This window comes from Strongylocentrotus purpuratus, unplaced genomic scaffold (assembly GCF_000002235.5).
Source record: "Strongylocentrotus purpuratus isolate Spur 01 unplaced genomic scaffold, Spur_5.0 spur5_scaffold_10, whole genome shotgun sequence".
NCBI lineage: Eukaryota > Metazoa > Echinodermata > Echinoidea > Camarodonta > Strongylocentrotidae > Strongylocentrotus > Strongylocentrotus purpuratus.
This window is the reverse complement of record NW_022145595.1, coordinates 8,888,428-8,912,229: the sequence shown is the minus strand read 5'-3', so window position 1 is coordinate 8,912,229 and position 23,802 is coordinate 8,888,428. Positions and strand designations below refer to the sequence as shown.

The 23,802-nt window shown below is 38.8% G+C and overlaps 1 protein-coding gene across 2 annotated transcripts in view; it reads right to left on the bottom strand.

Moving 5' to 3' along the window:
- Window positions 1-507: 507 nt before the first annotated feature.
- Window positions 508-23,802, bottom strand: part of LOC100891173 (disks large homolog 5) — a 39,408-nt gene continuing 16,113 nt past the window's right edge. The window contains exons 7-22 of one of the 2 annotated variants that reach the window (XM_030979392.1): window positions 23,129-23,299; window positions 19,946-22,337; window positions 19,521-19,632; window positions 18,035-18,191; window positions 17,294-17,396; window positions 15,130-15,265; window positions 13,268-13,460; window positions 12,748-12,850; window positions 11,839-12,061; window positions 10,136-10,335; window positions 8,859-8,900; window positions 8,131-8,232; window positions 7,553-7,680; window positions 6,599-6,711; window positions 6,222-6,331; window positions 508-5,582 (exon numbers count right to left, since the gene is read on the bottom strand). In XM_030979392.1, the coding sequence (XP_030835252.1) occupies window positions 5,476-5,582; window positions 6,222-6,331; window positions 6,599-6,711; window positions 7,553-7,680; window positions 8,131-8,232; window positions 8,859-8,900; window positions 10,136-10,335; window positions 11,839-12,061; window positions 12,748-12,850; window positions 13,268-13,460; window positions 15,130-15,265; window positions 17,294-17,396; window positions 18,035-18,191; window positions 19,521-19,632; window positions 19,946-22,337; window positions 23,129-23,299 (4,392 nt within the window). In that variant the 3' untranslated portion in view covers window positions 508-5,475. Of the gene's footprint in view, window positions 5,583-6,221; window positions 6,332-6,598; window positions 6,712-7,552; window positions 7,681-8,130; window positions 8,233-8,858; window positions 8,901-10,135; window positions 10,336-11,838; window positions 12,062-12,747; window positions 12,851-13,267; window positions 13,461-14,337; window positions 14,652-15,129; window positions 15,266-17,293; window positions 17,397-18,034; window positions 18,192-19,520; window positions 19,633-19,945; window positions 22,338-23,128; window positions 23,300-23,802 lie in introns of those variants that run through there. The other variant, XM_030979393.1, reaches the window with a different exon arrangement.

Sequence of the window (23,802 nt, the reverse complement as noted above, 5' to 3'; positions counted from 1 at the left end):
TGGTGTCGATTAGACACGTAGCTCCTCCTTTTTTATCCCTCCTTTCCGTATCCTTCTCCCTTCTTGCTGCTCCTCCCCCTTCATAGCTTTCTCCCTCCCTTAATATCCCCCATCTTTCCCTCTTTATCTCCCCTCTTCTACATCTACTCACTCATGTCTTGATCCAATCTTACACCTTCCCTCTCTCTTCATCTCCCTCACTTCTCCCCTTCACCTCCTTTTTTCATTTTCTCTCTCCCACCTTTCACCTTCTCTCTTTCTCTTTATAATCACCCCCATTCTATCTCTTTCGCCCATTGTGCTTCTTTCTATTTCCACAATGTTCTCCTTATCCCTCCTTTCCTCTAAAACTCTTTCTCCAAGCCCTCCCCCTCTTTCTCTCTATCTCTTCCACACATCTACCTTTTAAATAAAACATCAAACAAAGAGTTGTGAAGTTACCAGTAGTAAATGACCAAATAAAACTTGCATAATGCCACAAACAAAATAATGCTAGAAACTCCATCATTCACTCTGTCAGCACGATTTATTCGCAGCAAAAACAATAAAAATTAAAAAATTGAAAAAAAGAACCAACAGATAGTCAACTGCACACAGACCGGTCCTCTGCCGACTTCTAACCTATACATACTCAATTTGAAAAAAAGAGAAAAATTTACAAACCTATACCTTAATTCTCACATCTTCGAAAAAATATTTAGTTAATCACATTATAAAAAAATGACCACAAATTAGGCTTGGCAAACGAAACACCCAATGTTGAACTTCTTTTTCATTAAGACATGGGCTTTGAAGAAAAAATCCACAAAAATAGCAAATGCAAGCAATCCAAATCATCTTAAATTATAAAAAATCAGCATAGAAACTGCAAATGATATTGCATTACACTATCAAAAACAATTTTAAGTAGACCAGCAAAAAAATATCTTTAACCAAAGGAAATAAAGCATGACAATGATTTCTATAATTCTTGTGACAGTCACAACTAAAAATAAATCTGCATAAAAAACACAACTTCTAAAGATGAGCTGGTGATTGATTTGTGACATCTTTGGTTTAAAATAAAGAATGACAAAGACCAACAGTGGTGGGTGAGATCATCTAATACACCTTTCATACTTGAATGTAATTTGCTCAGCGTCTACAAAATGGCGCCTGGCTGGAATGCTCCCCAGGGAGTGGAGAGAGTGTGCATATATAGTGTGCGGGCAAGCCTGAATCCTATGACCGGGTTAATAATATATTAGTAAAGTGTTTACAGACTCTGACGATGCATTAAGCACTATATAAAAGCAAAATATTATTATTATTTGTGAACGGACACTCATAAAATTAATACTTCCATTTAGCGGGTCTTCTGAGTTTGTGAATACGATTGTAATTGTTATTGCTCAAAATTTTAGTCTGCATCATTATTCACAGGTTTTGTTTAAACAGGTGATCAGTGTGATGAATAGTGTAGGCAGTGATTGAAAGATAAGGGGATGGCATACTAAACAGTTTCAATAGAAAGACGGCGCTAAAGGCAAGTACTGTTCAGATGGAAATATTCACAGAGTCAGAATTTTCATGTTATTCTACCGGAATTCAAAATAACTATAATTAAGATTCTGAGAAGCTGTATTTTCTTCCAAGTTGGTAAGAGGTCGTCATTAAAAAAAAAAATTGCATGGAATAAACACTGATTACTTGTATTTTACTATACAGATGTCTGTCCAAACCAAATGCAAATCTGACCGGCTACGCACAGAAATTAATGAATGACCTGTATTAATTTCTGTTATGAGACTTCTCACATTCACAAAACTAAAAAAGAGAGCAAATGCGTTCTATATAAATGTAACATGATGATTTCTTTGTATTTATTCTATAATTTGAGACCAGTTTCACAACCAACGTAAATGCAATGCTTAAGCCTATGCACAGTTGTTGATTTGTGAAATCAGCAACAAATTCTGCTCAAAGCAATTGTTGCAAATATTATGTCTTACTAGCATTTCTTAAGAATGAGACACTATGACTTTAAAAAATAGGATCAATAAAGATGTCCTACCATATTCAATAATTTTTTCATATCAATGGATATCACCATTCTAGTTAATCTATATAATTCTATATTTTGATTTCATTTAAGTGGTTCACTGTTCAAAATGCATGATACAATCCAAAAAGGAAAAAGAACCATTTCCAACTAAAACTTTACCTTTCTTTCACGACCGAGTATTTGGAAAAGCTCTTAAAATAAAGAAATGATGAAATGATACTGGTATTTCAGAACCCCTTCAAGGCATTCTAATGCTTTATGTTGAATCAGATAATTGGTTGAATTAAAAACTGTAAGTACAAAGCTTATTGGCAAAGCTCCAAGCAAATTGCAACGTTTCTTCTCTACTTGAAAACATTTCCAACCGAAAAAAATACATTTATGCATGTACATTTCAACGAAAAAATAACTGTGGGACACATTCATTTCATTATCCCAAGACTCTTCTTACAGAATATATATATATTTCTATTTTTCTTTCACTCACAATATGGCTTCCATGCAAGCATTTGCTTACATAATTACTGTGTTGCAAAGTGGGTATTCTACATGAAAAAATTTCATCAAAATAGCATGAATTATGTACAACATTTCACTTTCTACAAAGATACACCACCAATAAAAGTTGGCTTCTTCTCCGTCAAAATATTTCTAATTCTTTCTCACGAAATAAATCTACACGTTATCAATGCATGCTAAATATACATATCAGCGGACAAAATGTCCTTACTTTTAAGTGTTATTAAATTAAATCTTTGAGTCAGAATATAAATTGCAAGAGAAGGACAAAAAGATTTCATTTTGAATACATTCAGTATGGATTCAGTGTCATATCCCAACACTGGTTGGTTCACACAAATCACAAATCAAATCGTTTGTTCAGAGCCAGAAGTGTGTTAACTCAATGTTGGGAGTGTTAACGCCCTTTTGGCTCTAAGCATCCAATTTCTTTATCCATATCCATACACACAACAATTGATCTTAAGGCAAGCATTTTTGAAAGTCATCTCACATCTCCTAACCCTGCATTCACACAGTGAACGCATACTATACAGAAACATCATTTCATCATTATTAAGGCAATGTGAACACAATTCAGGATTGTGGGCAGAGTTCCATCGAAGTATCTGGCTGCATTCACATTTCAATTTAAACCACGAATTAAAAACAATGTGAACATTATACCTGTACATCTCAACTCCTATCTATACCAATCAAACAGAACATATAGGGCAGTTTGAACACAATCAATGACTGTGGGCAGAGTTCAATTATGATAGCTTGTTGCATTCACATTCCATTTTAAGCCACAACTTCTCCTTACATGTATGACCTTACCTCCTGAACCCAACAAATAGATCACAGTCAGTGTGACGCTTCAAGCACTGTCATAAGCCACCGTGTAAACACACAGGCCATTACATTCCTAACGGTAACCAAAATTTACACAGAAATCAAACACAATCAGTCTCTTTTTACTTCTTCCAGCGCACTTCTTTCAAACATGGACCTTTTAAAACAACTTCTTTGCATCTGCAAATATTTCATACTATTTCTGAGCAGGACGTACATTTACCCTTCTCTGCTGGCTGTGGGTGCCACGTGGATGAGGCTAAAAAAACCATCTCACTCCCGAGAGCTAAATGGGTGTTCTCTCATACCGTAGTCTTCTCTCAACAGATGCTACAAGTTTCTAAAGTTATAAGTGAACATCATCCATGTAAACATACTATTTCATTAAATACAAAGGCAAGGAAATGGTTCTCTAATCGACGATTGAGAAAAACTTTCATCAAACTCCGCTCTCCAAAGCTTACAAAATTCTTCTTTTTTCAGAAAAAAAATCTGTTTCAATCATAGGGAAATGAAAGAAGTTGACAGTCAGTCTCACCCAGTCTTTTGATAAAACAAATCGAAATGTCATAAACTTTGGTTGAAATGACATGACAATTAATATCAGTTTATGACTTTGACATTTCTTTGGAATTTGATTTTGATTTTTACAAAAAGTATGACCATGCTCAAACATTAATCTTTTTTAGTATTGAATCGGAATACAGTTTATCTGCTACTTATGCCGAGCTTACATGGAATAAAATTCTCAATAGAATTGATCAAAAAGAGATTTGGCAGATTAAGTCTCACTCATGATAAAAACATCTGAATACAAATATAATAAAAGCCCTGGATAAATTCATCAATATAATCTAAATTTTGTCAATCAATTTCTCTTTATAATACAAGAATTCAAATTTAATTCGGCAGTAGGTGTGTTTTGAATGTATCAATACGTGTCTGAAGAAATCATTTAAATTATGGCAGGAAACTGAAGCCCCATATAATTCATATTTCAATTTATATTGAACCTTATAAGTATATCGTCTGTTCAAAGCCAGAAAGGTGTTCAGTTTAACCCCCTTCTTGCTCTAACAGATGATATGCATTCCTTAACTAAGATTATCAATTATGATACCGAAACAGCTATTATAAGACTATATGTCTGATGAAAACACAGGCAAAGTGAATGTATCTACGTAACTATGGCAGTGAAAGAATTGTAAAGCTCAAAATATCACAAGTTTAGACTATGAAAGCAATGAGAATGTCCAGATTTATCCCCATCGTTTCCCTTTCAATTTGTGCATAATTTAAAGAAATTGCACTGGACTTTAATTAATCAAAATCAAATAAATTCCTTCTTTTAATTTTAATGTGAAAAACCAAAAGAAAAGGGTTTTATCTCTCACTATCACACACTCTACATGGTTCAAAGTCTCTTATTCTCATCCATCCCATCTCATACTTTCCTTATTAAACAGCAATCCATAAAAGAGTACTGTACGGGTACAGTATTCTGTTGATTGAACAGTAAGTAAGGCATTTGGCCAAGACTTTCCATGTCATCCCAAGTTGATGTCAGACTGATGTCTGATATTTTTTTGGGGGCCGATGTCAAGATGGTGTCTGCAGACTTTGATTTTCTGATAACAGACTATTGTCTGGTATCCGTGATTGGCTAATATCAGACTGATGTCTGTTAGCTGTCATTGGCTGATGTCTGCTTGCTGTAATTGGCTGATGTCTGTCTGCTGCTAGCTGTGATTGGCTGATATTAGACTGATGTCTGCTAGCTGTAATTGGCTGATATCAGACTGATGTCTGCTAGCTGTGATTGGCTGATATTGGACTGGTGTCTGCTAGCTGTCATTGGTTGATGTCTGCTTGCTGTAATTGGCTGATGTCAAACTGTCTGCTAAGTGTGATTGGCTGATGTCAGAATGATGTCTGCTAGCTGTTCATGGCTAATATTAGACCAATGTCTGCTAGCTGTGATTGGTTGATGTCTATCTGTCTGCTATTAGTTGATGCAAGTCTGATGTCATAAATCACGATAGTTTAAAGTATTCAACAGTCAACAATGTAAATTGTTCCTAGAGTGGCTGACTTGAGGGTACCCAGATAGGTTTGCGCTGCTCAGTATCAATCAAGTTCTTGACACGAAGTGATATACTGGCCAAGTTTCCTCCTTGAATAATATCTGCATTTCAAGATAAAAAAAAGAAAATCATTTAAAAGTGAATCTGTGCTCATCTTTTTGTAAGTACTCAAATTTGAAAAAACACAATTACTATGAAAAGACAATCATTCAAAAGGGAATATCTGCCCATCTTTTTGTATGTATTCAAATTATAAGAAAACACAATTACTATGAAAAGAGATTCATGCACAAATATATCACTGATGTTGACATTTTTCTAACAGTTTTTTCTTCTTCCATTGAAATGATAAGTAACAGGTACATCATATCGTAGCTCACAAATTGCCACTCTTCTTATCACTTAAAATGAATTTAAATGAAGACTAGTTTGCCACTCTCCACTCAGGCGTTAAATGGTTACTGGTAGGAAGGACTTCCTTGAATGCTGTGAGCGCCAACAATTGGTAGCGTAGCAGAGCCAGGGTAATATTGGAGCACCTTGAGAACCTTGTATGGTGGATATCTGGGCTATATAAATCTCTAATATTATTATTATTATTATTAATTAACAAAATCAATTTTCAAATAAGATGTTGCTACACAAGTTTTCTGAATATATCATGTACATTAAAATTGTAAGAGATGCAAGATTTTTTTTTTTTTTTGGGGGGGGGGGGGGGGGGGGGGGAATTGACTTACCTGAGAAGAGGGACTTGAAATCCTGCTCAATCTTATTGGCAGCCTCCAGGAGTTCCTTTGCTTGTTTGTGAGTTACTTTTTCTCGGAGGAAGTGAGGATCTTTCTGCTCCCTATAAGATGAGAGAATTCAAAAGTTTATCATTGATATCATTAATACAATTTATCTTCATTGTCATCATCATCATCATCAGCAATGTCTAACGTCTTCCTCCTCCTACTCATATCTATCAACATCACCATCACCTCGTGAAATAATCATTGATTTTGGTTGGAGCGCCTTGAGCACCTTCGGTGATGGATATGTGCACAATATAAGTATCCAACAATAATATTATTATTATTATCAATTTTGTTTGATTAACATCTACAATACTTACTTAATGTTCTTGATTGTCTTGAACTTGACAAAGATAACGATGGGGTGAAGCTGTAGTCTCTGAAGTCTCTCGGCAACATGAGGATTGAGGCCATTTAGGATGCAATGACAACCCTGTAAGGCAGGCAAAGCAGAGTCAAAGTCATACCGGTAATTACTTTTTTAATTACAAATTGGCAATTTACTTGGTTTACTTGGTTGCTGAGGCTTGAAGCATCAGCTTATGAGCCCATTTTGACAATCACAGCACTAGTTACGTTAATAAGGGATATAATTGAGAGGATAGTGATGCCAATACTTTTCAAGTTCAGATTTAAAGAGCTCTGTTAATACATGTAGATGGTGCTGTCGATTGGGGTAGCCCGTTCCAGTTGTTACTAGATCAAACAGCAAGGAACCTCTGCCTAACACTTCTCTTACAATGTGGCTTCTCAACTTTGAAGTTCTTGTTCATTTTTTGTGATTTTTGTAAGCCTCATTTCATAATTTTCATTCAAACTGTTTCAATCAATACACATATATATTTTTTTAAACTATGAGTGGAGTGGAAAGTACACATCGTTGTTGCCAACTTAAGGAGCAAACGCAGATTTATTTATACCTTTTACAGAAAACTCTTAGCTGCTATTGGTAAACTCTTTCATCAAGGAAAAAAACAAAGTTCCTTTGACCTTTGACCTTGTGACCCCAAAATCTAATCAGTTCATTAGCTCTGCAAGATACATACATGACCCAAGTTTGGCAGGAATCCATCAATCGTTTCTTGAGATAACGCGATTACAAGAACGGGACGTACAGACGGACAACCCGAAAACATAATGCCTCTGGCTACTTCGTAACGGAGGCATAAACACAAAATCCTTGCTTCTGATTGGTTATCAACAGATTAGTCACTGATTTTTGTCATTTGTCATTGAAAAAGGGCTTTGTGAAACAGGTCCCAGGCATCACTTACCTTCTTGCAGATATCTTTGACATCCGATGTGTTAATGACCTCAAACATGCCGTCCTTTCGCTGGTAATCTAGGATGAGTCCGTTCTCGATGTCCTTTTCCAACATGTGGCTTGCCGACTGTACCATTTCTGCAGAAAAGGATGAAGGATAACACACATTATTTACAATCCTGACTAAAAGACATGGTTAATCATCATCATGATCTATTAAAGTGAGAATTTTCCCTCTGACAATGGGTTACTGACTTTCAAGACATGATGACACTCCCTCCCTTCGCTTCTTTTTGTCTCCAGAATACTCCTCATTTAGACCAACTTTACTGCATTCTTTCTTCAACACATCTTTTCATGATACCTTCAGTCTTGAATTTTTGCTTTTGAATATATTTGATTTTAAGGCTACAAATGGCTCTCCATAATGTTTAAGACCAACTTAGAATTAAGTTTGACTTAGGATCTTTGTGAAACACCCCCAAGAAACATGTGTTTCCAGGAAACTTTTGTGAGTTTCACGAATGGTTTTAATAATCACTTAATCATAAATAATATCAATCATCAAAACAGATGGGTTGGACTTACTTGGATAAGCTCTGAAGTATTTGTTGGGCGATTCCTCCGTCATCTTCAGAGCGACTTTCTCTACTAAAGGCCCCAGCAAAATGACAGGCCGTTTGATGTGCACTGGAAGATAAAAAATTTCAGTGAAAAAATAAAGTTCAGAAATTAAAATATTTCATTTTTCCTAGAATATTTAGAGGGCAATGTTATAGTTTTTAACTGATCCTCAATAGATATTCTTTTTTTACTTAGATTTAAATGAAGATACGAAAGGCTTTTTCTTTCTTTAATGAAATGTTAAAGACTAGACTTTCTGAAGAGACCTTTGAATCCCATTATGTTGATAATAAAAATGAATATCAGGTTATTGAATTTATTCACTTTACAAATAATATGAATCATTATAGTCGAGGTGTCGTGGTCTAGTGGATATGTCGACGGACTGTGGATCACAGGGTTCGCGGTTCGAGTCCCACCGCAGCACTAAGGTCCTTTGGCAAGATATTAATCTACATTTGCCATTCTCCACCCAGGTGAAGTAAATGGGTACCTGGTAGGAAGAAATTCCTTGACTGCTTTAGCGCCTTTTCATGGCAGCTCAGCTTTAGCCAGGGTAATAATGTTATACTTTGTATTAAGCGCAGTAGAGTATATTCATTTAGTTAGGGGCTGCGCTATTTATATATATGGACTTATTCTTATCATTATTAAAAAGGAAAACAAAAAAATAAATATTTAACAAAACTTACTGTCTAGAGGCTCCACCCTCAGGTATGTAGGGACACTTGCATCTGTAATTAAGATAAAATTACCAATGTTTTCAACATCTGACTGTATCCTCGATAACGTACATGTACAGCCTATCAATTCAAATTTCTACCGGTACATGTAACGGTACAGTGGTTTACCAAATGCTTTAATTTATCACTGACTTTCTCAAGATTATGTTGGCTTTCCTTTGCAATCTGTGCAATCATTCTTCTTCTTTATTCAGCCTAACTATTGTGGGTATTTCACTTTAGGAGCATGCCATTTAGTTAAAAGAGAGCGCAAATGATGAATTTAATCATCCATGTTGCCTATTTAGACAATATGTTTCCGTCGGTAAAAGAAACCTTCAATCCTAAGTCCTGGACAAAATCAGAAAAAAAGGGCAGAGGAGAAGAAATTTCTGATCATACATGAACAAGAACTGCATTATCAAAAAGCACCGACAGGATTTATATAAAGAAAACAGGCATCAAGATCCTTCGAATCGTAACGTGTTGAAGCAGTTAAAATCCTTGCATTTTCATACAAATCGGTAATTTTCTAAATATCTCTACCACAATTCTTTGCATATTATATTCATTCATGATAAATGACATTACGTGAGAAAAAAGAAATATAGCGATGAGAGAAAATTACAGATGTTGCCAATTTGAGGTAAGAGAGTTCATCAACTCATTCTTGGTCTTGAATCATATTAATAACAATATTTATAAAGCGAAACATATCCATCTCTAGAGATGCTCAAGGCGCATACAAATAATTCAAATTAATATTCAACATACTTAAGATTAAAGGAATATTAAATGTTAACTTGCATTAGATAACACAACTTCATGGTGTCAAGGTACATACAATGTGGCACAGTGCGATTATTCATTTTGCATGCATTGTTTAAAAAGAACATTGAAATTTAACAAAATGCATTGAGCATCAGGTGAGTTTTAAGCCCAGTTTTGAAAGTAGAAAGAGTGTTGGCCGTCTGAATAGAGAAAGGTAACTTATTCCACAAAGAAGGAGCTGCTGATGCAAATGCTCTATCTCCCCCCCCCCCCCCCAATTTCTTTTGGTACATATTTCTTTAAGCCTATTATTATGTGATGATCATGAGCTAGTCATTTAGTGCACGATAGGTTAAGTGTAGAATTTTATAGATCACACGTTGTTGAACAGGGAGCCAGTGCAGAGATTTCAAGATAGGAGTGATATGTGATGATCTTCGAATGTCTGAAAGAAATGAGCAGAAGTAATTTAGTACCTTCATGTACGGGGACGTCCGTCATGGAACCCTCGCTGAGTTCCCTGCTGTCCTTGGAGTTGTTGTGCTGGTGTTTCTTCTTGCGCTTCAGGAAGCTGCGTCGGGCGGGGCCGGAGCTGCGCCGGGAGGATGCGGTCCTCAGCTCCTCCTCCTGCATCCCCTCTGAGAGGAGGCGACGCCTCACCATCTCACGGTGGAGACTAGAAAAAAGAGAAACAATTGGAACATGAATCCATTAACCTGGTGGAACTATCAGTAAGATGAGAAGAATTCTAAAGCAAACGCTCAAGCTCTAACACATTCTACCACTGATAGCCTGTCCAGACTATTTATCTATCTATCTAAGTATTTTCTCCCGCTTCGGAGGCTGATTGCAACATCTCTCCATTCTCTCTATCTTCTGCCATTCTGGTGCACTCTTGCAGTTTTAGTCCACTCCAGTTCTTGACATTCTCTTCCCATTTGATTCTGGGTCTCCCTCTAGGTCTACTTCCTTCCACTCTTCCTTCCAATATATCCTTTAAGAGGCTTTGGTGCCTTATCACATGTCCAAAGTATTTGATTTTTCACTCCTTAAAGGGATCCGGTAACTTTGTCTCAGATTCTGAAATAAAATTCTGGATTTAGCTCATGATGCAATGATAATTATAAACCTTAAGGTCAGTCAGGAGCCCCATGACTTTTACAAGCCGATCGCCTGTCTGATTATCAAGATATTTATGGTTGGAATTACAAATTTTGAAAACCGTTCGCCTGACGGTTTTCATAACACTACAGTCTATTGGGGGAAACGAGTATGGTAAAACCGGTCACTCAAAGATTTTTACTTTTTTGAGGCACTTCTTGATCATTTTGAAGCGCAATTTTTTTTAGGGCTTCAATATTACACCATATCACAGACACTGATAACACGTAGGGCCGTGTATCTCAGAGTTAACATTGTTAAACGATCCCTTTAACTAATCCTACTAGTGCAATTTGTTTACGCCCAGAATATTTATATTAAATTATATAAAGAAACATTGTATTGGATAAAAATAATCATACAGGGAAAGGAGTGCACAGACTAGAAAACAACATCTTATAAAGAAATGTCGTATTAACAAATTTTTGGAGTGGTCAAGTGACATTGACAGCTGGCCAATCATCAGTGTACACTCACGATAAGCCCCACCCAGTTAGCAACACAAATTGATGGCAAATCTATATACAATTTCCTAAATCTTAAATACACAGTTGCAACTGATAATGATTTCAAGTTGGGTGTTTAGGCCTGGTGTTAGTGTTTAATAAATACTAACACCAGCCCTTAACACCGAAATGGAAATCAGCTGGTGTTAAGGCTTTGACCTCTAAATATTGTCAACTTCCGGTAGCTAGTGTTATCAATTTTGCAAAATTGTCTTCTGCTGAACCAACCTTTGTGGCTTGTCTTAATATTTTACATACAAATGTCCTATTCACTAACACTAGCCCCTCGGGATTAAGCAAATATCAATTTCCAGTTCGGTGTTAGTGTTGTACCCGCACAACAGTCAACGCACGAACGACGCTAATTTGTTGTCTGGCGATCAAATAAAATTTAATAGCTCTTCACTGCTCTAAACACTTACACTAACACCCAACTTGAAATCACTCGTTGAGTTACAATTGATCTATCACAACTCGTTATAAGACTGGCCCCAGGGGTTGCGGATACTTACGCTGTCTTGCTAGGAATCTGACCGCCGGGGCCCCTGCACTTCTTGCCCTCGTGGTTGATAAGCCAAGAGAACCATACCCCGAGAGAACCGTTGTACATGGTGTCTTCCACGACCAGGACCTCTTCCTTCTTGAAGGACAGCTGGCCTTCCTTCTCTGCGGAGAAATCCACCAAGGCCTTGACGTACAGCTCATCGCAGTTGCGGTTCTGGATCTTGTTGAATACTAGACAAAATGAGTCATAAAAGGGATGAATAATGATTGTCGTCACGTATTGTGTAAGCACACTCTTCCCCCGTTCTCAATTGTGGTGATTTTACGCCATACTGCACAGCACTCGTAACTCCTTGCCAACGATAAATCATGTTTACGCCAACAGGCACAAAGAGATGGCACTACTCAGATTTTTTTTTTATTGCTGACGTTGTAGGAAGCATGCCAGGTCCGGCTACGAAAACCCACGCTTTTTTACTGCGAGTTGCAATTGAAGGCGCCGATTTGTGCTTGTGAACTTCTCATAAATAATAGTAACAATGTTGTTTTTAAAACTAAAGATGACAGACAAATTATCCTCCAAGTTCAAACAGAAATCTGGACATTGGCAGCTAGTTTGGTCCTAGTTTCTTAGTGGTGAGTTGATAGTGACAACCCGTGTATGATTGAGCTGGGAAACATTTTTACTGACAGTACCGTGCCGGTGCTTTGCCGGGCATGGGTGAGCGTATGAGAAATCGTACTGGGGTAGTTGTCAACAGTGAGAGTACTCGTCGCAGCCTTAATTCAAAGAATACTCAAAGTTCTTCTAATTTTCATTTATATAAAATAAGACTAAAAGACTGTATGATGGTCAGTCAAATATTGGAGAAGCATGGGTCTGTCACAGAATCCTTCTTGGTTTACAAAGTACTTACTTGATAGGTTATGTTGGACCAGGATGCTGACCTCTTCTGCTGGTTTCTGGAGCTCAATAGCAGCTCTCTCAGCCGTAGCCGTTCTCAGATTAACGCCATTGATCTGCAAATGAGATCATTCAGAAATAAAGTTAACATATATATTCTTTTTTAAAGTGACTCGGTAACATTGTCTCAGATTCTGAAACAAAATCCTGGACTTAGCTCATGCTGCGATGATAACTATCAACCTTTAGGTCATTCAGGAATCCCATGACTTTTACAAGCCGATCGCCTGTCTGATTATCAAGATATTTATGATTGGAAATAGAAATTTAAAAAATTTGTTTTCCTAACGGTTTTGACAACACTACAGTCTGTTGGGGAAGCGCAATTTGTTTAAGGGCTTCAATATTCCACCATATCACAGACACTGATAACATGTAGGGCCATGCATCTCAGATTTGTAAACTGGAAACATTGTTAAACAATCCCTTTAAAATTTACAAGAAAACTATCACTCCCGATTTATTTCACTTACCTCTATAATCTGATCCCCAATCAAAAGCCCTTCCGACTTCGCAGCGGGACTCTTTGGTTCTATTTCGGCGACAAAGATGCCCACTTTGTTTCCTCCGTACATCCGTATCCCCAGGCTTCCCCCGCCCTTTCCCCCGGCGAGAAAGACAAACCGAGGCTCACTCAACATTACAGATGACGAGGAAGAGAGGATACTGGAAGAAAGAAAGAAAGATAAACAGTATTATGATGTTGATGATGATGATGATGACAGTCACAATGATAAGAACTATCCGTACACTTTCTACAGACTTCGTACAAAAGACGGAAATGATAATGAAATGGTAGTAGTGATGATGATGATGATGATGATGGAAGATGATGATGATAAAGATGAAGATGATGATGAAGAAGAAGAAGATGATGATGATGATGATGATGATGATGATGATGATGATGATGATGATGATGACAGTCACAATGATAATAACTACCCCTAGTTCCTACAGACTTCGTACAGAAGACAGTAATGAAATAGTAGTGACGATGATGATGATGATGACGACGAGATGAAGATAATGAGGATAATAATGAGGATAATAATTATGACGACAATGATAATAATACTCTTAATCATAATAATCACTAGACTAACTCATTGCTGATTTGATTTTGTTTTTGTATTTGATTGAGATAGAGTGAAACATTCAGATCTAATATCATTGTAGAAGGCGTAAGGTACAATTGATCCCAGTTCTGATTCACTGCAAAACAAAACATCTCACATGACACGGATACTTCATACAAGAGTTTGCCAATGGGACACAACATGAAATACTACTGCCTGTCCAGCTCAGCTAGTTTAGCAAACAAAAAAAATGGACTCAAAGCTCATCAACTGGAAATACTTCAGAGGTCAACCTATAACATTGGCTGATTTTTATATGGTCATTTCATGCCCAGTGTAACATCAGGGCCTTGTTGCATAAAACGTACCATTGATGGCAACTACCATGGTAACAGGGCTCAACAGCCAATCAAAGTCAAGGTTTCCATGGTAGTTACCATTGATGGTATGTTTTGTGCAACAGGGCCCGGAGTTTGAAGAAAAATAACAGCAATAGCAAAACAAGCATCTAGTGTGATACCCCCAAAGACACTGCTATGTATAAAAGTAGATGTACTGTATTATGTCCAGTGATCGAGTCACCACCAAACGGAAATAACATCAATCCAACACAGAAGTTATTCCCCTTACCATAAACACCAAGCAGACTCCAAAAAGATGAAATATGACTGTATTTATTCTCACATCATGAAAGCAGAACTTACAGGACTTATGAAATTTTGTAACTTCGCATGAAATGATGTCGACAGTGCAGCTTTCTTCAGAATCGGAAGCGGTACTTTTTTTTTTATCCAAAGAAGAAGAAAGTCATACTAAAGTTGTTGTCTTGTAAATGGCAAGAATAATTGAGCCCTCCCGTCCCCCCAAAAGAATATATGCATATAAATTTATCAATGCTTGTGAGCAAAACAAGATTTTAAAATCTGAAAGATTCTTAACTATCACTGTTTACAATTTAGATGTACAATCAAATGTTCTATGAAGATATAGTAGGGAAGAAAAAAAAATTGATCATGGCTTTAACATATGTATTGCTAAATTTGTTTGGAGTATGTTTGGAGTATGTTTGCAGACCGGAATAAGGGAACTATACGGACAACCGGTAGAATGAAGAACCAGTAGAAGGCAACTTGATAATAATAATAATAGGCATTTCTAGCTATTACAGCACTCCAGCATTTCAAGGAATTAATTCCTGCCAGGTGCCCATTTACCTCACCTGGGTCGAGTGTGGCAAATGAAGATTAATGCCTTACCTCTGTGTTCTGCTAGCCCTTGGGGTAGGAGGAGTGATGGTAGGGGTTGGTGAGTTGGTCCTGGTGCTGGTCTGGGAGGCGATGGGGGTGGACTGAGTGCTGGAACACATCGAGCTCCTATGGTCATCTTCCATTTCTAGATAGGGAGAAAGTGTTTGGAGGATTGAGGGTTATTTGAGAACCGGCATGTAGCAAGTGGAAACATGGAGATTCCACACACCTGTCTTTACCTGTACACTAGTTTGGCCAGGAGGGATTAGACCTCCCTGCATGGTCACTGGCAGGTGCTTATCTCATCAAATCAGCTCTCAATAAACATAAGAAAAAGGGGACCATGGGGGATCACGAGTAACACAGGCATTGTTGGCTATATAGAGGGCGCAATTAGCTACAAGTAGTGCAGTCCTGCTTTAAGCCTCAAGATGGTTTACATACATGAACATGAGGAGGCGGTGTGGCGCAATTGGATCATCGTCTGGCTCTCGGGGCTTTCGTCATGCACGTGGGTTCAAGTCCCGCGCTGAGCAGACAATAATGCAAAAATGATTGCGGGGAAGCACGCCCCTCCCCTCTGTTCTTGATGGAGGTTCAAGGGAAAACAATCCATTCCTTGGACTAAAACGTTAACTGAGGCCCCCTTTGAAGGAGAGACACACCCTATATGCACATTAATACGTTACACTTCTTGCAAAGAGTAGGGTGTAAGCCCGGTGTACAAAACTGGTAATCTTTTGACAGATCTTCATGAAAGGCTTCATAGTGCTTTGGAGATCAACAATAGACAGAGAAGATGATTTATGATATATACTTGCTTCTATACTTGCACTGAGTGTTAAAAGAGGCAATAGAGGTAATAATTAATAAAACTAGATGGAATTTTGACTGCGCGCAGTCGAAAATGATGCCTCCGCCATAGAGCAATTTAAACAAGTTTGGAGTTTAAATCTCCAGTGGTTCTTGAGATATCATGATAACAATCTCAATGTATGGAATTTCATAAGTTGACCTCTGTGACCCTTGACCTTTGACCTACGTGCTCCAAAATCTAATCAGATTGTCTTCCTATGGTGATAGACACTATCATTAAGTTTGAAGTTTAAATCTCCAGTGGTTCTTGAGATATTATGATATGGTGATACATACTATCATTAAGTTTGAAGTGAAAATTCTCCAGTGGTTCTTGAGATATCGCGATAACGATCTCAATGTATGGAATTTCATAAGTTGACCTCTGTGACCCTTGATCTTTGACCTACGTGCTCCAAAATCTAATCAGATTGTCTTCCTATGGTGATACACACTATCATTAAGTTTGAAGTTTAAATCTCCAGTGGTTCTTGAGATATTATGATATGGTGATACATACTATCATTAAGTTTGAAGTGAAAATTCTCCAGTGGTTCTTGAGATATCGCGATAACGATCTCAATGTATGGAATTTCATAAGTTGACCTCTGTGACCCTTGACCTTTGACCTACGTGCTCCAAAATCTAATCAGATTGTCTTCCTATGGTGATACACACTATCATTAAGTTTGAAGTTTAAATATCCAGCGGTTCTTGAGATATTATGATAACAATCTCAATGTATGGAATTTCATAAGTTGACCTCTGTGACCCTTGACCTTTGACCTACGTGCTACAAAATCTAATCAGATCGTCTTCCTATGGTGATACATACTATCCTTAAGTTTGAAGTTTTTACATCTCCAGTGGTTCTTGAGATATCATGATAACAATCTCAATGTATGGAATTTCATAAGTTGACCTCTATGACCCTTGACCTTTGACCTACGTGCTCCAAAATGTAATCAGATCGTCTTCCTATGGTGATACATACTATCCTTAAGTTTGAAGTTTAAATCTCAAATGGTTCTTGAGATATCGCGCTAACAAACTCGATACAAGGAATTTCATAAGTTGACCTCTGTGACCTGTGACCTTTGACTTACGTACTCCAAAATCTAATCAGATCGTCTTCCTATGGTGATAAATACTATTCCCGAGTCTTAAGTTTAAATCTTAAATGGTTCTTGAGATATTGTGATAACGGTCAAACGGGACGGACGGACGTACGGACGTACGGACGGACAACCCGAAAACATGATGCCTCCGGCACCACCTTCGGTGGCGGAGGCACAAAAAATAAGAATTGTGGACTTACTGCTCCTGTTGTATTGCACCTTGATACAGATGCTGTTTCCGGCCCTCGTTAAGATCTGCACAGCATTGTCGTAGGTAGCACGACGAAGATTGATTCCATTTACCTGTAAGGGTGGCAAAATAGAGAGGATGATATACCTAGGTCCCATTTTACAAAGCCTTTTTACAATGACAAGTGACAAAAATCAGTGACAAATCTGCTGATAACCAATCAGAAGAAAGGATTTCACTAGCTTATAACAAAAACTGTCATTTGACAAGTTTTGTGAAATGGGGCCCTGATGTATCTATTAATTGTTACGAATGTCATGAATACTAACATTGAAGCACAGAGGCAGGCTGATCAAAAATTTGTCATGTTGTGGTATATGGGGGCCTGTCTGGGATTAAGTTACTTATTTTGATGTGTGGGAGACTGATTTTTTCACCAAGAAAAATTATCATATTGTGATACTATTCAGCAATGTTATGCCTACATCTACTTGAACACGAGTCACAAATTTATGATTCGACTTTGAACACAAACTTCTAAAATCTTCCAAGGGAGCTTCGCAAATGAAGTTTATATACTTGTACTTGATACTAGGTGATACTCAATGAGTATTTAATTTCTTTGTCATTAAAAATAGCTGTTGCAACAAGTATGAATAGACTGTTGAGTATCCCGTAAAATCTGAATTAATGGACTATCCTTCATAGAACCCCCCTTCTCCTCCCCCTCCTCCCCCAGCCTACTGCATACCTCTAGTATTTGATCTCCATACTTGAGTCCACCTCTATCTGCAAGACTGCCCTCTGTGACGGTATTCACAAAGATTCCTCCGGCTTCCTTAATGCTGAAGCCTAGCCCCGGCTCCAACGTCTTCTCGATCTCGATCAGACGAGTATCGTTAGGTCCACTGCAAAAACAAAAGGAGGAATTAATCATAAATTATTATGGATCTATACAGTGCGTCCCAGAAAAAAATAAACCGAGAATTATCGATGTTTTATCATAACTTAATCACAATTATAATTAATAAATGAAACAACATCGATGATTCTCGGTTTAGTTTTTTCTGGGACGCACTGTATAGCACTTAGTATGAAAGATCGTCTCTAAGTGCTTTACAGATATTATTATTATTACCGGTACCTCTGTCATCGGATTCATTGATGCACAGAGTGCTCCATCTCCACTCCCTGAGGAGTATTCCTTTCATATGGTTACCATGAGGACATATGGGCAATTAATCTTTTGAAGACAAAAAAATTGTTAACCTACCAGGTTCCCATTTCTCTCCTGGGTATGGAGTGGCGAATGTAGATTTATGCCTTGCCAAGTACATTAGAACCCATGACCTTTGAATTTCCAGTCTAGTTCTCAAACCCTCTTCAAGTTAATTATGTTTGTTAATCTTAAAGTTTTTACGAACATTGGAAATTCAAGGCCTTGCATTACACGGGTAAACAATGACAGAGAATAGGATTTTTTTTTAATATAAGCAAAATAAAATGGTACTCATTATCAAAAGTGTATTCACTTTAGCCCAGAACAAAGTCCTGACTAATTGTGGACTTAGTGCGTTGATATATCAACCGCTATCTGCCAAACTCTTCATCATGTGAAAAAATAATGAAATTTCTAAATTAAATGAACAGTAGTCATGACATTACAAAATAAATTTCTCTTTTTCATTCCATGAAGGGATTAATTTCATTCAGTCACAGAATCATAGAAATTTGTCCCGAAAAAAAAGGAGCTTGCAGTTGGTACTCCATGATCAGCGTACCGAGTTAATCAAGCTTAAACTTTAAAGGGATCCGGTAACTTTGTCTCAGATTCTGAAACAAATCCTGAATTTAGCTCATGCTGCAACAATAATTATAAACCTTTAGGTCAGTCAGGAACCCATGACTTTTACAAGCTGATCGCCTGTCTGATTATCAAGATATTTATGATTGGAAATCGAATCCAAATTTTGCGTTTTCCTAACGGTTTTCATAACACAACAGTCTATAAGGGAAAACGAGTATGGTAAAAACCGGTCACTCAAAGATTTTTAGTTTTTTGAAGCACTTCTTGATCATTTTGAAGCGTGATTTTTATAGGGCTTCAATGTTACACCATATCACAGACACTGATAACACATAGGGCCGTGCATCTCAGATTTAACATTGTTAAACAATGCCTTTAATAGTCCATCCACTTCATGAATACAAACCACCGACTCTTCATAAGGACTTACCCTTGACTTGTGACAGTGACACTGGCTTCTACCGAGACGGCAGGAGAGAGGTAAGGAGAGTCATCGATCACACTTGGTGATGTTGGGCTGCTGTGTCCAGAATTGATAGAAGCTAAAAAACAAAAGAGAGACAAAGAATTCAAGGATTGCATTCGAGGGCTGCTTTTGCTTGATCGATAAAGAAATACTTGGCACCTCCACAAACATCTTAAGGGCTCCAAACCCATTTTTTCTTACAGGTGTCGCGTCCTATATAATTTACACAGAAGAATGTTGAAAATGATTATTTTACTTAATAATGACAAAATCACGATGTTTGAAGAAAATTTAGGCATGGTGTGGCAAACCCATGTAAAATATCTTTTGCAACAAATTAAATGAAGAGAATAATGCCCCCCAGATGAGGGTAATGGGAGATGTCTTACCAATATCTGAGGAGCTGGAAGGTCCAGGACTAGGGCGACTGGGATAGCAGGGAAACTGAATCCTGGTGAACTTGTTAGGCAGAGACGCCGTGCTGTAATCGTGCTGGTGTCCTCTCCCGCTCCCAGGCAACGATGTCCTCGAGAGGTTGATCGGCTCTCCGGGGTATTTCGGGAAGGGGTCGAAGTCAGGTAGGCCTGGTGATGGTGGCTGCTGGCAGCTGGGGCTGTCCGGGTAGTAGCGGTTGTTGGTGATGGCCGACTGTAGCTTATAGCTGATGGCCTTGTAGCTGGGTACAGTGACAGGCTGGATAATCACCTGGGCTTCTGTTGGCATGGAGATGTGTGCCCAGGTGTTGTAGTGGCTATGAGTTCCCGACTCCGACGGGAGCGACGAGGTGTCCCAAGGTGGTACTGTCACTACTGGATCTGCTCGGACAATCTGGAGTGGTTCTGGTGGCCTTTGGCTAGAGTAGGATCCCGGAGATGTGGCGTGAGTGGGAGGGTCCACTCGGGGCACTATTGCACTTTCACTGGGTAAATATTTGATTTGCGACACGGATGTAACCGAGACAGGACGATAGGCCACAGCCTGCGTGACATCTTTGGTCACGGAAACGTACGATTTGGTGTTTTCGTGAGGAGAGTCAAAGAGGAAGAAGCCATTCTGCTTTGGCGAGTCCCTGCCATTGCCATTGCGATTGATATTATTCATAGGACTTGAGGGGTTGATGGGTGAAACCTTGACAGTCGGGCTTTGCGCTGTATGGAGTGACCCCTGACTTTTTCCGTCTGACCCTGCAGTTGATGACTGCCGCCTAGATTCTGATCCGTTTGAGGATGCTGACGATGGCTCCACATGTCTCAACGAGGCTTTGAATGATGATGTACGACTGGGTGGAGTTGGCTTAACAATCGCTTCAATATTATCATTCCTTGGGGTCATGTCTGGAATTGGTCCCCTTCTACGCTTTTTACGTCCCGGTTTGTGAGGATCAGGTGGCCCGTGAGATCGGGGCCAAGTACTGTGGTCCTTGACAAGAACTTGCTGTTTGGGGTGCTTCACAGGCACTGTTTTGCTTTCAGCATCTCCTGGGGAAACGTCATTGGATGCATGTTTCTGATCCCACTCATGAAAGTTATCCTCCCTGTCAAATGATGCATATTCCTCAGGCCTGAAATTGGCTTCCATGTCACGTCCACTGCTGCTAGACCAGCTTCGCGTGTGCCCAGAGAGTACCGACTGCTGCATATGAGGCGATGAGGCATGGAAGTCCCTCGGGGAACAATCCTGTGATGTAGGTCTCGATACTTGCACATTCCCATTTACATGACTATTACGTACACTTTCAATGTTGCAATCTTCCCAATGAGATTGGTTGGACTCGTAAGAAGGCTTGTTGTTGGGCACTCGTGCCGGATACGTGAAGCGGCTCGGCTCGCTCCACGGATTGAATTCCCTCTTGCGATTTAGGCTCTTACTGGCGTGTCGGTTGTGGATGCTTTCCCTGTGGGGACCAGTTCTAACAAAGTACTCTTGAGAAAAATCCCCATCGTGACTCTCACGATTCCCTTCCCGTGGACTCCCCCTCGACCCTGGAAGAGGTCGAAGGTCACCATTGGTGAGTGACTGTCCATCTTTCTTGACCTCATTTGCGTGAGCAACATCTCTCCGGCCACCATCCTGAGGTCTGTGTGCCGTTTCGTTTCCATGAGGACTATCGTTAAAAGAAATGAGGTTCCCATCACTACGGTAGTTCTCGTGACGCAGTACTGCACCCGGTGACGACGGTCTAACGTACTCTCCTACACTATGCCGCATATGATCATATTGTCCATTGGAATGACCGGGATGCGAAATAAACTCTAAATTCTCACGTCCAGAGTACGACTTTCTGCTCTCACGTTGCCCGAGCTCACTCCTCTTTAGCGAGTTCTGCGGATAATCCCCCACCGTCATTCTCTTGTCGCGCTTCGGGTCCAGGTTGTGCATTTGTTCCTTGACAGAATTTTGCCTGGACAATGCCAGTGGAGTCTGTTCACCGCTGTTGGCCGACTCATGGCTGCTCTCCCTCGAATGCATGCTCTCCCTGCGCTGGACAAACGCCCTCAGGGCTTGCTTGACATTCTCGTCCTTGGCGCTTGGAGGCTGCTGGAGATTGCCATTCCTGTCCGACTTCTGTCCTGCGAGCTCCATCGGGGGTAGGTATTGGGTCAGGCTGGACTTGGAGGAGGACGTGTCATGGCTCTGGATGGACTCTACTGTCGGGCTGGTGCTGGATGACATGGACATCGCCGTTACCCTGACGATGTTCAGCATCACTGACTCGCTGGTCGAGGATAGCATCTCTTCGACTTCAGTGACAGACTTGTTTTCCACAAGGTATCCATCAATCTAATCAAAGACAAAACAAATATAAACAGTTTGTAAATCTTCCTGCCTTTTCATTTAACACTAAAATGTTTAATAATTTAGGTCTTACAGAACTACATTATCATAGTTATCTCATATATAATGCACACAGCCTTAGTATGGAATGCATCTTTACACTTCATCACTTTCATTGGTTTGAATTTTGGAAAATGTTAAGATTCTGTTTTGCAAATCCATATCATACATAAATCAATGTCTCTAAGGTATGCCATTAAAAGTGCTACAGGAATAAACAAACTGGCTGCAACTAACAGCCAATATAAAGAACTCATATGTTCAAGGAACTCTTCCTATCAAATAGCCACTAAATACATGTCAACCAGGGATGAGAGATACTACACCTGGGGCTGTTTCACAAAGACTAAGATCGACTTTAAGTTGATTTTAACAATGGCAGACCGTTCATGCCACCGTTTGCTCTCATCATTATGATCTTTAGATAATACTTTTTCCTTTAATAATGAATTATCAAAAAAAATGTATATTCTGTAGATTTGTGACTATGATTTATGACCCATGCCAGTAAATGGTGAGAGCAAACAGTGGCATGAATGGCCTGCCATACATGTAGTTAAGTACAACTTAAAGTAGAGCTTAGTATTTGTGAAACACCCCCCTGTGGCAACTCTAAATGAAATGGCTTTAATAGTACAAGGACAAATATAACAGGCAAAGATTTGAACCCCCAACCTCTCAGAGTAAATGAACCACAACACCCCACTTCCTTTCCATGCAGCATCCTGTATACTCACATAGAGTATCCTGTCACCAGGCAGGAGACTGCCCTCTTTAGCTGCCGCAGAGCCAGGCACTATCCTACTGATGAAGATACCATTATCAAGGACAAGGCCATGCTCTTTCCCCCCGTAGAATAGCTTGACTGGATGATGACGAACATTAGAGGGCCTGCGTCGCTTCACAACCTAAGAGAAAGGAACAATGTCATTTATAATAATAATAATAATAGCTCACATTCATAATCCACATAATACTTTGTTTCTAGGCGCAGTACATATTATCTTCAAGTTTTGGGATTTATTTTCATATGATTATATGTTTTTAAAGACATGAGAGATTGTAATGATCAAGTTGACAGAAGACACAATGATCATTATAAATATATGTAATAAATAAAATACAAATTAAATTTCATTTTCACTAATGTCTCTTGAAATTTACAATTTAATCATATCATCCCAATACACATTAGTAAAACCGTAGTGAGTTGCATTTCCAATTGATAATGCAAAATAGGATTAATAAACACAATTTTTGGAACTTAGTTTTATATATGTGTAAGAAAAAGGGGACCATGGGGGACCAATGGTGACTGATTAGGCATTGTTTGCTATAAAGAGGGCGCAAGTAGTGCAGAGGGGCTTCAAAGACATGAGAGATTGTAATGTTTTCCCCTTGTTCTTCATGT